The 18,197-nt window shown below is 49.1% G+C and overlaps 1 protein-coding gene across 2 annotated transcripts in view; it reads right to left on the bottom strand.

The window, feature by feature from the left end:
• LOC126546208 (uncharacterized) overlaps positions 1-18,197 on the bottom strand; it is a 360,532-nt gene that overhangs the window by 101,354 nt on the left and 240,981 nt on the right. For both annotated transcript variants that reach the window (XR_008608796.2, XM_050194359.2), the window contains exon 2: positions 5,979-6,166. Coding sequence is in view for 1 of the 2 variants with exons in the window: in XM_050194359.2 (XP_050050316.1) it covers positions 5,979-6,146 (168 nt within the window). In the remaining variant the exon portion in view is untranslated. The remainder of the gene's footprint in view (positions 1-5,978; positions 6,167-18,197) is intronic.

The raw sequence follows: 18,197 nt of genomic DNA, 5'->3' as shown, positions 1-18,197 counted from the left end.
CTCGATGCACTGGCGGGCAAAGTTGGCCAACTGTTCTCCCGATGTGACAGCGCCTTTACGCCGTAACAAAGTTCGCAGCTCGCCCCATCGAGGCATAAGAAAGGCTTTACTGAGACGGGTATGTGATGACAAGCTATGAGTGCCGAGGTGTGCGCCGTATCTACATTTTTGCCACTCCGTCAGTGTCGTCGACTAATTTAATCAGCATTGTTATACAGTACGCTGCATTTTTGTTCTAATAAGTTTAAATGATTTCCCGCTAACGAGGGATTTCTTTATCTTCCCTCTAATTTCGCAGCAAGACAGCATTTCTTGGTTCGCATATTTCAATAATGAACATCGTACTTTTGCTTTTGTGGTTTGATGGGAAAAAATAATAAAAGAAACAGCGTAAAGCGTTGGTTCCGGCTAGTTGGTAATCCATACTTATTACTGTTTTAGCGCAGAATTTACAAAAACCACAGACGGACACGAAAGGGGCAGGCGCTAACTTCCAACTAACAATTAATGCCACATGTCGTGAATATATACAAAAAAACAGACAAAAAGAAACAGAAAAACAAGAGAGAATATAACTAATCATTTGATCCTACGGTTTAGCATTTGTGCGTTACTAAGCACTTGTCACCAACTGCCCTCAAGGAAATGTATTTCTTTGGCAGATAGCAAAAGAGACGGTGAGCTGACACAGTCATAAACATCCCTACTCATCACTGTCGCTACCACGATCTTGCGCATCTACCGATCTTTGTCTCTAAACAAGACTTCAGTGTTGTCAAGATATGGCGTCTTAGAGTCTCGGCAGCGTAACGCCAGGTGTCCCTTTCCCGCCTTCGTCCCGTTCTTGTCGTGCTCCCTTAACCGCTCGTCTAGGCATCGTTCCGTATCCCCTACGTATACGTTTTGCCACACGATAGCGGTATCCAATAGACAATACTTTGGGCACACGTGACGAATTCTTCGTTGTGCTTAACTTTGCACCCCTTCTTTTGACTTTTCACCGGCAATGTCATTCTGCCCAACTTGATCAGTCTGTCCGGGGCTGACCTGACGACTTTCACGCCTGGTTTCTCCCAGTCTTCCTGAGACGATGTGACGTCGTGTGCAGATATGGAATGGCGGCCACGTTCTTTCGATCAGTCTTGTCATTTTTATGCACCTGATCAGTCACGCGCACTTGTTTCGTCTTGTGCAAAAGACCCTCAGCCATCGCAACTATCAAGTGTTTAGGATAACCGGCTGAAGCTAGGCGCTATCAGCAGGTTACCGCATATACTATGCGGTGGATCTGCATAATTTTTTTAATTTATTGACTGACTCATTTAACCATTCATTTATTTAGCGTGCCAAAGTAACGCATGGGCTGAAGTTGGGGGCTCCGGATTATTTCGGGCCTGTCGCGACGCACTATTAAATATAAGTATACACATATAACTGCACGCTTTATCGCTATTTTATCACTTTCGTCGGCCGGAAGGTGACACGAGACTCTTTCAGCAACGCAGGATCTAAGAACCATGCTCTGACTCCAACCCAGCCTGGCAACCAGACAACACGAGAGCGTCGGACGATCATTAATCTTCCCCCCGGGAGCAGCAGCACATATTGTTGTTTGTATATGGCGTGTGCCATAATTAAAAAAAAAAGGAAAGCAAGCTATTTTTTGGCAATTGTTCCGTTTCTGTTCCGTCCGCCGGCGAAGCTTCATTTCATCGTCCAAAGCACACGGTACGCAGAATGACGCCGTATCCAAGAGTTATCAGGAAAGAGCGTGACATTTCTCGCGCTCTTCTGCTCTTCGTTCTATCTGCAGCCACAGTTGGCTACTTGAAAGGAACTTTTCCAGGACTCAGTGAACATAAGAATAAATGAAACTAGACATGAGCGGACTCTTTTTTTTTTTTTTCCACGCGTCGTCAATGTCGGCAGCGTCGCATGATTTTCTGCTCCCTCTGAAGAATACAGTAGGTCCTCGCCTGCTGCGGCGGAGATAGGACAGCTGAATTCAAGTTTGTGAAGGTTGAGCGCAGCACGTTTACTACGTTAGTACTTTGATAGAAGGCTTGTACTTTTGTCTCCACTTTGTTTCCCTGCTTTGTTTTGTTTTGCTTTGTTTCCCTGCATTTCTGGGAGCTGCCGCTCCCTCCTTGCGCCAATGGATGAAGAAATCTCCGAGGACTTTCCTGATGCGCAGCCGTCAGGCCGGATAGCGTCCAGGAAACGTAGAAGCGCGCCAAGCAATACAGACAGCAAGGCCACCGAGTTATGTTCGGACAGCTACGACTCATCGGACGATGACTTCCAGGTCGCGATCAGTAGATCAGCAAAAAGAAGACTCTACTGCAGGCAGCTTCGTTGTCAAGTGCTTCTACCATGAAGAGTGCACCGCTGCGCTGGCCGCACACTGTGCTCTTTACGCCCGTGGACCCGGCGACAAATTTGCGGCTCCTCAACAGGCAGGTGATCTCTTCGTTACTCGAGAGAATGGCACCAAATGAGATTAAAGACGTGCGAATAAACTCGCGGAAAAATGTGCTGGCAGTGGATGTGCTAGATCACAGCGCCCTACAAGGCCTACATAATACAACTGAGATCGACAATGTAAAGGTGCGATCAATGATCCCTACAGGCGGCGATGGTACTGCAGGCGTCATTTATGACGTCGACGTTGCCATCCAGAATGACGACTTGCCAATACTGATCAAGCCAACGAAAGCAGGCACTTTCATTACGAGGATTTTCAACTGGGAAACACACGCTGTGTGACGATTTTGTTTGAAGGAGGCAGCCTTCCTTCCCACGTCAAAGTAGGACATGTCCGACATCCAGTACGACCATTCGTACCTAAGCCCCTCCAGTGTTTCAATTGCTGCAAGATTGGCCACGTAAAGGGTGTCCGCGTGAGCAACGTCGTATGCCTGCGGTGCTCTGAGTCCCATTCAGAAGAAGCCTGCAGCACAGATGTTCTAAGGTGCCCTAACTGCAGTGGTCCTCACAAGGCCTCATCAAAGGATTGCCCGCGGATGCGGAAGGAATTCGCGATCCTAAAGCGAACGGTGCGGGACAGTTCAACGCATCGAGAGGCTGCCGCCGCTGTTCGGCGACGTCGGCATCGACACCGAAAACGTTCACGAAATTCCGCAACTGCAGATAGGAACACGCCAGCTTCCGTCAGAAGGATTGTCGCATCAACGTATAGTGCCACTAAGACAGATACAAGGATAGCAAACAAAGCGGAAAGGCTCGCCCGTGCTGAAGAACGGCCTGAGCTACCGAGGGCACAACTCCCTGCTAAGTTACCTCGCAACACACCGACTTCTACGGCTTCGGCAACTGTTGAAGCGACGCTGGCTGATTATCTACAGGTCACATGATCTTGGGTTGCAACGTGAAGGGACACGGACACAGACTAGAAGCAGACAGGACGAGCGCTAACTCTCAACTAAAATTTTATTGAAACGAAAAACACATATATAGCTGATTGCAAACAACCGCAGCATAAGAACATGACAAGGTATAACGACATAAGTTAAACATATCAGGAGGTAGGGAAGTCAAAAAGAAAGGAAACAACAAAAACGCACTACTTCAGATTAACACATGTGTTGTGAAGATACTGAAATTCGCATTCTAACAGAGACAAAGATGCATGGCTAACGCAAGTGCATGTCTCCTAATCTTTTGATGTGGAATGTCTCGATTATTTCCCCTGTGGTTTGGCATTTGTGTCTTGAAAGAATTTTTGTGTCTTCAAACAAAGGTTTACAACCACAATTGAAACAATGTGACGCTAGATGTGAAGCATTAGGAATTTAAGTGAATATTTGTGTTCCTTTAGTCTAATATTAATGCACCTGCCGCTCTGTCCAATGTATGTTTTCCCGCACATGAGTGGAATCTGATAAACTATACCAGTGTTACAAGGCACTAAAGGGGGCACACGTCTAACGCCACAATCATCTTTTCTTTTTTTGCCACCCTGTTCAAGTTTTCTGTTGATCATAGGACACATGATAGACAACTTGCGGGGGGCCGATAAAACTGTGTTGACGAGATATCTATTGGCTACGTTCCGCAAACCATGGGATAATCTATGTACATAAAGCACCGCAGCAAACCTTTTCTCCTTTTTCTGTTTTTCGCGTTTCTTAGCTGGACTTTTTACCCATTTTAAAAGCTTTTCGCAGGTTAGTGATAATAAAGGCACAGGATAACTAGCCTTCTCGACCCTATCTTTCCTAGAAAATGGGCAGTCTTCTGCGATTCAAAGCCGGCTTTGCAATGTGTGCAGTCGTTTCTCCGACATGGAACTCACAATCAGCTCACATGCGAAATCGTGGAACTTGTTCATCACTTAAGAGAAAAGGCCATGATATCTCTTTTCAATGGATACCAGGTCATTGCGGCATCATAGGAAATGATGACGCGGATAAGGCAGCTCGGACGTCAAACCAAGAAGACCGCTGCGTCCCCGTTACTCTCTCAAGGACCGACGCCGTGAGACAACTTCGCATTCTAGCGCGCACAATCTACTTAGCAGAGTGGAATACCACACATACAAGGCTCACAAGACTGCAAAGATTAAACCCGTCACTGCAACTCAGACCTCCGGCCGGTCTGCACCGACGCCAAGCGTCTCTTCTGTGTCGGTTGTAGCTTGGAGTTGCCTTCACGAATGCCTACTCAGACTAATTGGAATGGCTGATAGTCCTGCATGTGACGTTTGCGGATGCGAGGAGAACATTGACCACTTATTGTGCCATTGTCTTCAATTTCAAGCACAAAGACAATCTTTGTCCAACACATTGAGGAAATCAGATGGTCGTCCTCTGAGTGAACAGAAAGCACTAGAGCACCGTCCCCACCGGTCATCGGCTCAGAAGGCAGTGAAGGCACTTTTGTGCTTTCTGAGAACGTCTGGTTTGCGCGAGCGGCTTTAACTCAAGTACTGTCCGTACACATGTCTACATCTTCTCTATCCCTTCTCTCTCTTCCCCTCCTCTCTTTCCCCAGCGTAGGTGAGCCAACCAGACTCCTGACTGGTTAACATCCCTTCCTTACTATATTCCTCTCTCTCTCTCCCTGGCCTACTCCTTTTTCCGACCCCTATCTCCCAGCCCCAGTGCAGGGTAGCAAACCGGAGACTAATATCTCGTTAACCTCCCTGTCTTACCGCTTCACCCCTCTCTCTCTCTCTTGCCTACTCAGAAAATCACACCAATTTTGTTATTGCACCGAAACACTCTTCCCGGGTTACTTAAGGAGCCACTATTGCTCTATACTACTTCGGCTAGCTTCAGCGAAAACTTCAATTAAACAGGCGGGATATGTATATTCAATGACGGGTGTAGAGAACACTCGAACTTCAGGATCCAAGTTCCTCTGGCGAAACTTTTATGCTGTACGAAACATAAGTACTAAACTGAAAGAAAAAAAACAGTAGAAAGACGTGCAAAACTACGGAAGGGCAGAATCGTAAACCGACATCGCGTATCGATACTACACACTATATATATATATATATATATATATATATATATATATATATATATATATATATATAGGCGCGTCAGAGTGAAGTTTCGGAGCAGCCGAGGCATTCCGCCGCTGTTACGAAATATTAAACTTTAGTTAAATGAAGCCTATATTCAGTCAAGCTTGCAACTAACCCAGGATTTCCTCATTGAGTACCACACTTGAGGCCCTAAAGAAGCACAGAGAATAACTGCTGGAATCTGGATTGATTGATTGATTGATTGATTGATTGATTGATTGATTGATTGATTGATTGATTGATTGATTGATTGATTGATTGATTGATTGATTGATTGATTGATTGATTGAAAAGGGAAATTGTCACCCTGACTCATACATTTTCGATAAATAGAGTAGCCGTACGACAGCGTGTGGATCGCTGTTGCCTCTGGATGAATCAATCCCTCTTCATCATGAAAAGAGGATGCCAGCGTAAGGCTCACCTTGTCCGTGCGGACAAAGGAGACGGCCCATCGGTGGTAGGCGAAGGGAAAGTCTTTGGTGGTGGCGTCCCGGTGCAGGTCTCGTGTGACGGACCGCGTGGCGATGAAAGTGAACACTCCCGTGTTGGAGCGGTCGTTGAGTCGGGTGAAGCGGTACAGGAGCGCCATCCCGCCGTGCCAGCCGCAGCCTGCACATGCATAGATGGCGTCACACGTGTTCGTCAAAACAAGCCTCGAGTAGCATTGTACAGCACCGCGTAGATCATGGCAAGGCATAACGACGATGTCAAAATTCGAGTAAAAGAGTGATCTAAAACAAAATATTCCGATAGCAAAGTATGAAAATAAAACCTATATATATAAGCCGCCCCTCATTTCTCAACTGACCGTAAACCTACGTACAAGTAGCCCAAGGGAGCATGGGAGAGTCCTGGCGCAACATTTCAGTGCACACACGGGGCCGCGCTCACGTTTAGGGCGGGGTTACGACGACCGAGGCGAGGTAAAGTTTGCGCAACTCGACCGCTCCTGCACGTACGAGTCATTCAGGTGAGCTGCCTACGGACGCCCGCGTAGAGCAAATGTTTCAGTCCGGCCCTTAAAACTTTACCCGCTACGCCCACGTCTATGTCAGCCGCCGCCAATTCATAGCTGCGAGCGTTAAGCATCAGCGAAGGTAACACACCTACACAAATAGGCCTAAAGCTGTATTGCTAGAGGGAGAAGTAAACATTGCTGTTCACCTCGTTGTAGTCACTGGGTCTTTCATGCAGTGTAAGAAATAACAAATCTTTGTTGGCGCATGCTGCAAAATTCCCGCTAGTATACCTGCAGAACGTTGTAGTGACATCCTGCAGACTAAAGTGGACAGGATCGTAAATTAAAAAAGAAAGCTACTAAAGCACTAAATCCAAGCTTTCACCGCCCCTTGGTGAGGCCACACTGTGATGCCTTAACTTTATCGAATGTCCTAAGAGAAACAGCGAAGCACTTTACAGCGCTTTACAGCGAAGCACTGCAAATCGAAAGAAAAACGTCTGTCCAGAAGAAATTTGCATTAGTAAGATCCTGATGAGGGCTAGTTGGTTCATACTTAGAACTGAGGTTGTCTTTTCAAATATGGTGGTGCAGTGACACTTGTTACAGTGTCAGGCTAAATGACTCCCATAGCCATTCTTTAGGTTACGGCTGTGCTGACGAGCTCTTTCATTGAAGCACTGTCCCGTTTGACGGTCCCGTTTGAAAAATATTATATAGGTCAAACGGGACAGTGCTTCAATGAAAGAGCTCGTCAGCACAGCCAGCGTCAGCACAGTGTGGCGCACACTTACACACACACGCACCACCTACCATATTCTTCATTGTGTCCGAGTGTTCGAACAGTTTTGCCTTCAGGAAATCCGCATGCAAGAGCGAAACTGTACAAACAATGGCTTGCAAGGCGTTGTGCCCAGAAACGGCCGCACCGCGTGCAGTCGTCCAGCCCAGTGCGTCTGGCCGTGTCAACAAGACAGCCGTTTCCATATCTCTAGGGTGATATGTCGTCAGGCTTTCAACAAACGCGCGGCCGTTTTCCCGAATTCAGTGTTCGTCTTCTACCTTGCGCAACCTTAGCTGGAGCAAAAAAAAAAATAATGATAAGCAATAAAAAAGATCAGCCCTCTGCAGTGTCTGCGCGTGCGCCTCGCAAAGGCCGAGCCTCGGCGCTGCGCAGTGGAGACGGTCTCCTTCGCACTCCGCGTGACACTCTATTTGCCCGCCCCTCGGCCCTTCCGCTGCCCTTCGCGAGCCGGCAGCGGCGTAAAGCACCGCCGTTGCAGCGTCGAATTGCTTCCCGTGTCTCCGGTGCTTTGTTTGTTTCCCCGGTACGCGGCCTTGTTTGACACCACATAATGAAGACATGTTTTTTCTCAATCTCGCTCGCTATTTCGGCGCGCTCTTCTCGGGGGAAATAAATGCGCTCCCTCCTCGACGGCCGTTCGCGTGCGCGCGCCTGACCGCGCTCGCGGCCTGCTCGCCTGCACCGCAGAGCCGGCTCCCCGACGAGGCAGCGAGGGCGGATTTTTTTCGCACCGCGCTTTCGCCGATTATATATAGAGCTTGCGTCACGTTCTGGGAAGCTCCATTCCTTCTGTGAAGCCATAAGTTTCCTGCACTGAACAGATATTACTTGGTTTTGACGTCACTGCCCGAAGGAATAGCCACGCGAGCACAAACACGCACATGCGAAATCCTTGTGATGCCAGTGTAAACAAGGGACAGATGTCCGCCGTAAGTGCGTTGGAAAGATAGCGATCAGTTGCACCACTGAAGAACGATAAAAAAGATTCTTATCAACCACCCCGCCGAGTGGTCGATCTTGGCGACATCGAGGGCGCGGCTTCCTGACAACTAATTTGAAAGACTTGTTACCAAATGCCGCCTCATGAGGCGTCTGCAAGTTGCGGTGCACTCATCGAGTGCTCAAATGTGCTGCGAAGTACTCACACGAGCTGTCAAAATGTAAATAAATAAATAAATAAATTAATTAATTAATTAATACATAAATAAATCAGGTTAGTATCTGTGTAGTCAGCTGCACTCAAGCTATGGGCTATGCATTCTTGCAAGCAAAAGGCCACAAAAGCCTTTCTACGCTGGATTGGACACTGGATTGTATGAACGCTTGTGATAGTGTAGATTCCTCTGCGACCGACTGTGAATGACTGACTAGGATTTTTTTCTCCTTATCTGTTCTTCCCTTTTCCCCCTCCCCAAGTGTTGAGTAGCCAACGCACTTTTGTTGGATACCTCCACTGCAGCGCGCCTGTACTTTCTCGGATTAGAACATTTGCCGTTCGCACACTTGAAAGTGCTCAGGCTCGCGCACTAATAATTTGCTTAGGACTACCACGATGTGCTTCTACATGGGGCACTATCGGAAAGAGTGCATCCATAGACTTGACTCTGGTTTGCGATTCCAGCTTCCACATCGGCTGCGAAGTGGCCAGGAAACACTCATCCATCGATTACGGCTCGGTGTGGCGTACACTCGCCGATACCTTCACAAGATTACACGAGAACAGGGACCTGACCGCTGCGTCTGTCACATGCCCGAGACAAAAGCTTACATACCTTAGGTGCGCCGTCATTACACCATTTCATAATCACCTGCCATCTACGCTTCCCTGTATTTCCCACTTCCCCTTTCCCCAGTGAGGAGTAGCAGGCTAGAGACACACTCACCAGGCCGACCTCTCCTCTTTTCTCTTCAGTAAAATCTGACAATCCTCCTTCTAATAGACGTAGAACTTGTCACCGTTGGGGTAGGAATACCCACACATTTTGTATGAATAGCAGTAAGACAAATTTTTGATAGGTGTAAAGATTAAAAAAAAAAATCTCGTATGTTATCTCTAGGCCTCACGATAAATTATACAGGTACAACGCACATGTTGAAATCTATGTGAATCGGAGCCTTCATAAAGCGGTTAATAAAACCCGATAAATTTGCTCATTTCATTCCTTCCTCTTTGGCGTAAAGAAAACTGGCGCGCGCATGTGTTCTTGCTCACACGCGTGCTACGCAATGTGGCAAACCTGGTACTGCCGTACATTTCCTCATATCTTGTCATTTATTTTCGATGCACCGACCGCTTTTTGGTCGATCACCCACTGTGAGTATGTACCATAGTATCAAAATCACCACCCTCGTCATCAAACGCGGATGCGCTTCGTGCCCTATCCATGCTGTGGGTTGTTCCATAGTATTGAAATCATAATAATGATAAACACGTGGCAATCATCTCAAAAAGCTAGATGGTGGCAAATTATGCCCCACCCGCTCCTACGTCCAACCCCCATTTGTGGACATGTGTCATAGTATGGAACTCATCATCATGGTCAACGTGCATACATACTTCTTGGCCAATCCTTCATTGTGGGCATGCGCCATATACTATGGAAATCGTGATCATCACCACGCGGCGATCATCTCAAAGAGCTAGTTGGCCGTTCGATATCGGTCGCCAGCTTCTTCGCCAATACTCCATTGTGCGTACGTGCCCATAGTATGGAAATCCCCATCATAATCAAGAACACTTGGCGACCATCTAAAAAAGCTACCTGGTGTTTACAGGTGTGTTTGTGATAACAGAGTTTCAACCGGACTGGTACTACCTCTTGATAAGTTTGCTGTCATTGACAGTTCTTTAAGTTCAAAACTACTTGCAGTTCTTCTGTGGTGCATGGTGTGCACATAACAGTCCTTTCTAGACAATTCAGATGTGGGCCGATGCGCCGGACACCACACACACACACACACACACACACACACACACACACACACACACACACACACACACACACACACACACACACACATACACACGCACGCACGCACGCACGCACACACGCACGCACACACACGCACGCACGCACGCACGCACGCACGCACACACACACACACGCGCGCGCGCGCGCGCGCGCGCGCGCAGGCCAACTGACGACATTTTTCAGTTTGTCTTGCTGCGTCCAAGATTGGCAGGCATTCTGATGGGTCTGGGTGGTAGGGCAGAATGGTATCGATTGTATGGGAAGGATCACGGCCATAAAGAAGATAGAAGGGCGAGAAACCGGTAGTGGCTTGCGTTGCGGTATTGTAAAGCGTAGGTGACGAACGGAAGGTCCCAATTGGAGTGGTCGGATGCGATGCACTCTCGCGCTCAGCATGAGCTACACCGCGCGAGCGCGTGGCCGTGCGCTAGGCATGGTTGTGCAGTGGCGCCTATCGTGGCATGTTTTCGAGCTATCTGGAGAATGTGTAGCTGTTCCAGAAAGCTCGCATCACCTCCACTTGCTTGCTTTCCCCTTCAACCTCGTTTAGACTGGTTTTGATATCAGTTTCGAAAATGATAACTGTAGCTGTCGGTCGAGTCGGGCCCGCCTCGGTCCGCACAGTGGGTGTTATCTGGTATGTCAGGTTAATAAAAATCAATACGTTCGTCAGCTCGCAAAATGTCCCGGGTGCCCAACAGTGAGCGAATGCGAATAGTTGAACTGTCGTTAAAACGGTATACCCAACACCAAATAGATGAAATGACTGGGAGGTCAAATAAGACTGAACCGCATCGTCCAGGCTTACAGGGATGAAGACCGCATCGCTGACGCTGCACATAAACGGTACCCTCGAGCAACGATTGCAGCTCAGGACAAGAGTATTCTTGAAGCCGCGCGGGCCAGCCCCTTCAGCACCGCCAAGGAGATAGGTGCTGCCGCTGGTGTGTCTGCGAGCGTGTCTAGTGTAAAAAGCAGTCTGGCGGAAGGAAACTTCAAGAGCCATGTGGCGGCACAGAAGCCGCTCCTCTCAGACGCAAACAAGACGCCCGACTTAAATTCGCAAGTGAACACGCCGACTGCACCACCGACGACTGGGAAATGGTAATATTTTCCAGCGAGTCAACGTTCACAACGTGCTGGGATCAAAAGCAAAGAGTGTGGCGCCCTGTCAACGCCCGGCACGACCCCCGCTACGTGCAGGAAGTGGCATCAAGCGGCCGCACTGCGGTCAATGTGCGAGGAGCTGCGTCCCGAGAGGGACTTGGTGTCTTGCATCGTATTAACGGACAGCTGGCATCGGCAAGGTATTGCGACATACTTGATCATGTCATGATTCCTTACGCGTTGGACGGTCCGTTTCCCTAAGGAGATTTCCTCTTCCAACACGGTCTCTCACCTGTGCTGTCAGAGTTTTCGGACGATCCCACCGCCCATCTCGCCGCTGCCACCATTTGAAGGAGTTGACGGTCGTAGAGAGGAACTCGGTGAACAGGATTTATTTACATTATTTACATCTTAGACAAGACATACCTCGACAGTCTAGCGTGACTCCCAAATGGTGCCCGCAAGACGAGCATACAGCAAACAGCTTACGAGCACACAGCTCACGAGTACATTTCTAGCACGACAACGAGCACACGACGAGCACGACCACGAGCCCGACAACGAGCACGACACGAGCACGACACGAGCACGCCCAGCAGCCGACAATCGCTGCTTATAAGCTCTCTGCTCGACGTCATAGTTCGACGTCATTCAAGATGACCCGCCCTTTTGGAGGATGAGGGCTGTCGACTTGGAGGAGGATAAGGGCTTACATACACATGCCGCACACACGCACAGGTGTAAAGGTCCGGAGCCGACGTCAGAGGCGCTTCGTAGAACTCCTTCACTCGCAACGGCGACGAGGCCAGGGCGTAACGGTGGCGGTTTCAGCACAAAGCCTGCTTCGTCGAACTCCTTCACTCGCAACGGCCACGAGGCTAGAGGTTGGCAGCGGCATTCCGAGGTTACCACCGCTGGCGTAACTGGCTGGCAAACTTGCACTGCAGCTGGCCGTTCTTGACAGTGCACACCGCAAATGTTGTTCAGGAGCTCATTAACGAACGAGGAGTGCGGTGTCTACAGTGGGTGCCCAAAGGAGCCGACCCCAGAGAGAGAGAGAGAGAGAGAGTAGTATAGGAAGGCAGGGATGTTAACCAGTCAATAGTCTGGTTGGCTACCCTACGCTGGGGGAAGGGAGAAGGGGAAGCGAGAGAAGGGAGAGAAGCCGACCCCAGAATTGTTGAAAATGTATAGGGAACAATAAAAGTCGGGCTCTGCAAAAGAGGACTGCACAGAACATCAGCTGATGATCTATGGAGCGTAGTAGAAGCGGAATGGATGCGCCTCCAGAATGAAGCAGATTTCATGGAGAATCTGTATGCATCGCTTCCGTCGAGGATACGGGAAGTCATCGCCGTTCAAGGGGCCATGACCCGGTACTAAGGAGTGACGACCACTTCTTTCTTTTTTCTTTCTGGGTGTTCATAGTGTTGTAGTTTGTGATTTCCTTTTATTTTCAAAATGAAGTTATTTGGGTCAATAGCTCGCTGTATTGTATTTGCTTCATGCTCTATATGCGTTTTGCAGTTCCAGCTTACTTGCTTCTAATCTTAAATATTTCTTTACAATTCGTTAGCATTTATTTTCGGACGCAGTTCGTGCGTTTCTTCCTGCTTTCAATATGATTTTAATGGAAATGGTACGCATTATTCATATTGTATTATATATTCCTTTTAGCAAGAGCTTGTATTTTATGGTAGTTTACTTCTTAATTCAATGAAGAAATATTACTGTTTTGGATGTTATATCTTTCATAATTTCTTTGACTACCAAAGGATGCTTCTCCTCGCCATCTCTGACTATAGCTGAAAATTTCTGTCGCACAAAAATAAAACAACACAAAAGTTACGCAACTTCGTTTTCACTCATATATCGAAAATTTATTTAAGGCGAAAGCCTTAAAGGCTCCATTAACAACGGAAGCTGTCAGCAGTGGTAGGGCTGTCCAGGAAAACTGCTCCGCAAAAATCGGCATGACGTCAACGGTTATTGGTCATAAGTTATTGCAGTATATACACATGATCACTTATAATCCACTTTAACCTCCTAATACACCTCTCGTTCCACATTAATCGACTTCTTAATTCATCTCAGGCTTTCACAGCACGCAAACTGTCTTAGTGCCAACCAAAACATTTTTTTTTTTATTCGGACTGAATATATCTTTGATCACACGACTCTTTCATGTCAGTGCACGTTAAAGAACCCCAGATGGTAGAAACTTCCCGAGCCCTCCACTACGGCGTCTCTCATAGCCTGAGTCGCTTTGGGACGTTAAACCCCATTAACCAAACCAAACCACACGATTTTTTGGAAAGGTAAATTAAGTACCATAGACAAAAATAACCTGCACATGACCTTGCGTTCACGTATATAGGAAAAGTATCCTCTGGATGAGCTGACTGGAAATTAGTGTATTCTCGTAATACCGGTAATGATCGGCGAAATCGCGGTTTGGGGCCTTAGTGATAGTGCGCCAAAAATTTCGGGACCATTTAATGCATCTTAAGAAGGCGTGGTGTGTTCTGGAGCCATTACGCACGGCGGGAAGTTTATGAAGATGACGAGACGCATGGCCTCAGAAGTTGCGGCAAATGAACAAAGTAGGCTGCTCCGGCTAAATGCGAAATGTTGCTAGTACGGAGAACGGCGGTGGTAGCAATGGGAACGCATTGCCGCATTAGCACCACGGCTATGCTAACACTGTTGAAAACAATGCATGGCCCACGTCCTGGCTGCTTCCGCCTTTACGCTGGACGCTGACGCGCTTTATCAGTGTTAAAATCATGTCTAAACGCACAGCCCTTTTTGGACGAAGAAAGCGCTCAGTCTTTGATAACTTTCGCACGCCATGTCTCGTCGGTGGCAAAAGTGCTGCATGATCTTGCAGTATCTCCTTCAGAGAAAACAAAGTGAACAAGAAACAAATAAGGTGTGCTTCAGATAATCGGGGACAAGGGGTTCCAGCGCACTGGCTGGAACAGCTACACCCTCTCCAAATAACTCGAAAACGCGGCACAATCGGCTGTCACTGTAAAACCTTGCAGAGCGCTCGGCCACGCGCTCGCGCGGTGCAGCTCATACTGAGAGCGATAGTACATAGTGAGCATGTCACCAAGGGTGCGATTAAAACGCTCCGTGGCACCGTTGGCTTGCGCGTGATAGGCGGTGAATGGGCGGTGAACAATAGTGAATTCAGCAAGCAATTTTTCAACGACTTGAGACAGGAAGGCGCGGCCTCGGTCGCTGAGGAGTTCATGAGGGCTTCCAAGAAGAAGCACAAAACGGCGCAGTATAAAAGTGGTGATTTCCTGCGCTGTAGCAGCTGGGAGGGCAGCAGGCTCTGCACAGCGTGTTAAGTGGTCGACGGCAACTATAATTCACTGGTTGCCGGACGTAGACAAAGGAAGTGGACCATATAAATCGACATCGACCCGATCAAATGGTTGAGATGGGCATGGCAGCGGTTGGAGTTCACCGGCTGGGAGGTGCGGCGGAGATTTCCGTTGCTGACATTCCCGGCAAGAGCGGACGAAGTTTCGAACGAAGGTGTATATCCCCCGCCAGTAGTAGCAGTACCGAAGTCGCTCATACGTCTTAAAAGCACCGGCGTGGCCACACTGAGGGTCCGAGTGGAAAGGGGAACAGATCTCTGATCTCAAGGCTCTCGGTATGACGAGCAACCACGTACGTTCCTCTGATGCATAGTTACGTCGGTATACAGGAGCTGATCACGGATCGCAAAATGAGGAACTTGTCACCGAAGTGTTCGAGAGGCTGGAACTGTTGAAGTATCCGAGAGAATGGCAAAAAGGGATGCTTTCCAAGGGTCATTGTGTTGTTCGGCAGCAATCGTGTCAAAGTCAAGATACGACCACGTGCGCTCACAGGGGAACTCTCGAGTGGCCTCTAGCGAGAGTGGTGAGCAGGAAAGAGCGTCAGCGTCGGAATGCTTCCACCCGGAACGATACACCACGTGTATGTCGCATTCCTAGATTCGCAGGGCCCAGCGAGCGAGGCGGCCAGATGGGTATGTTAAATTAGAAAGTCAACACAGCGCATGGTGGTCGGACACTACGTCAAAAGAGCGGCCATATAAAAAGGACAAAACTTGCAAAACGCCCAGACGATGGCCAAGCACTCCTTTACCGTGACACTGTTTTTGTCCTCCGCCTTGATCAGCATACGGATCGCATAAGCCACGACGTATGCGGCCTGACCAGGATGACGCTGTGCGAGAACAGCACCTAGGCCTACACCACTCACGTCGGTATGTACTTCAGTAGGAGCTTGAGGGTGAAAGTGGCGAAGAATAGGTGACGTGATGAGAAGACGGCGCAAGGCGGTGAACGCATGGTCGCAGGCAGGGGACCACGATGAGAGGTCTTTGGCGCCACGAAGCAGTTGTGTGAGGGATGATAGTATCGATGCAAAATTTCGAATGAAGCGCCGCAAATAAGAGCATAAGCTTATGAAACTGCGAAGTTCTTTCACTGTAGTGGGCTTAGGAAACGCAGAGACGGCCCGCAATTTCTCGGGATCCGGAAGAATACCATCCTTGGACACAACGTGGCCGATGATTGTCAACTTGCGTGCGCAAAGCGACATTTCTTGAGATTAAGCTGCAGCCCGCGTTGGTTAAGGAAGTCAGCACGTTCTGAAGGCGGTGCAGGTGTGTAGCGACATCAGGGGCGAACACCACGATGTCGTCGAGGTAACATAGACATATCTTCTATTTAAGGCCGGGCAAAGCGTTATCCATCATCCGTTCGAATGTAGCAGGCGTGTTGCAAAGTCCGAAAGGCATGACGGTGAACTAATATAGGCTATCTGGTCTAACAAAAGCAGTCTTACGGCGATCGGCCTCCGCCATCGCAGCCTGCCAGTAGTCTGACCGCAAGTCCAATGAAGAGAAGAACTCGGCTCCTTGTAAGCAGCCCAGCGCATCATGAATGTGCGGTAATGGGTAAACATCTTTCAGCGTGATCTTGTTTAAGCACAGAAAATCTACATAGAAGCGTATGGTACCGTCTTTCTTTGTGACAAGTACCACAGGAGAAGCCCGTGGGCTCTGTGAAGCTTTAATCCCGCCTCGACTGAGCATTTCGCCGACGTGGTCGGCAATATGACGCGGCGTTCCGCAGCGGATAGGCGATACGGACGTTGGCGCAGCGGTGAGTGGGAGCCTGTGTCGATGTGGGGCTCGACTGTTGACGTGCAGCCTAAGAATGCTTGTGCGACGTCGAAAGAAGTTCGGAAGTGCTACAGAAGGGCCAGAAGCTGGGATCGCTGTGAGGGTGTCAGATCCACGGCGATGAATGGGCTGAAAACACCCGTAGATGTCGGATCAGGAGCAGAGAGGGCGCTCAGGTCAAGGACGGCCGTAGGGAACGCCTCGTCGGAGACGGATACAATCTCATAGAATCGATGGTCTCGACGTGGCCAAGGCATTCGTGACGAAGCAATGTGAGCGGGGATGAAAGAATGTTATAAACGGGCATTGTGCTGAAACCGGCGGCGAGGTCAAGAGTAGCAAAAGGCAGAGGAAGGGCTTCTCGGGCACCGAAACAGTCGGACGGCGTGAAGAAGACCGTTCTATCGTAAATAGCACCACATGAGATTGGTACAAGTGCCGACGAGCATGGCGGTATATTGGTGTCTTCCTTGACGACAAGTTTAGCCGAAGAATGAGGATCAATGAAGGTGAGGTCACTGAGCTGGGTGAATTCAACCTCAGCGCGAGCGTAATAGATTATAACCTTGTGGCAAGAGAGAAAATCCCATCCTAGAATAATTGCGTAGGAGCACGATGAGAGCACTACAACTTCTATAGTGTACATAACGTCTTGAATCAGGACACAGGCTGTACAGGCTGCGGTTGACTCGATGGGTTGAGTACTTGCAGTCCGAAGAGATAATCCAGAAAGAGGCGTCGTTACCTTACGAAGTGATCAGCAAAATCTGGCATCCATAACAGGAACAGCTGCGCCGCTATCAACCAGAGCGATTGTAGCGACACCTTCGACAAACACTTCAATAACATTAGCAGGTAAGGAACAAGGACTTCGGCATTTCGAAACATGCGCAGTTCTTGCCTCGGGAACTGCGTCGTTTAGTTTCCCTCGTTGTTAGAGACGGGCCGATGCGTTGGTGGCCCGCCGAAGCATCGGTGAAGCGACCGGCGACGTGGGGATGGCGAGCGGCGATGATCGAAGAGAGGACGATCAGTCAGAGTAACGAGATTGCGGTTGGTCGGATGGAGTGTAGTTTGCATTGGAGTCGGCCGGAGAACGAGACGCCCGGAGATCATTGTCGATTGTTTGCACCCGGCGGCAGAGCCTTGCGACGTGTCCGGCATATCTACATGCAAAGCATATAGGCCGATCGTCGTGCGTGCGGCACGGGTTGGCAACAGGACGGCCGGCCAAGGAGGTGGGAAGAGAAGGGCGGCGCACGGGCTGTTGAAAGGGTCGTATCGGCTATTGGCGTGGCCTGGCAGCTACCGCAGCGTAAGTTAGCGTAGCCGCCGCAAGAGGCTGCTGGGGAGCGAGCGATAGTGCGTGAACGATTTCTCCTTGAATGATGTTACGCCTAGCAGATGGCAAAGGACTAGCAGGCACCTGGCTGAACGGTGCCAGGCACAGCTGGCGTGCGACTTCTTCGCGGTGAAAAGCCTTGATCTGCGTGATCAGCGACACCTGATCGGAAACTATGACCAGGCTGGAGATCGACGCATCGGTGGTAGGAGGAGGCCTCGTCAAAGCTCGCTGTTTGCGTGGCTTGCCGTAGCTCTGACGT

Source organism: Dermacentor andersoni, chromosome 1, assembly GCF_023375885.2.
Source record: "Dermacentor andersoni chromosome 1, qqDerAnde1_hic_scaffold, whole genome shotgun sequence".
NCBI lineage: Eukaryota > Metazoa > Arthropoda > Arachnida > Ixodida > Ixodidae > Dermacentor > Dermacentor andersoni.
This window is presented reverse-complemented; position numbering and strand designations above follow the sequence as displayed.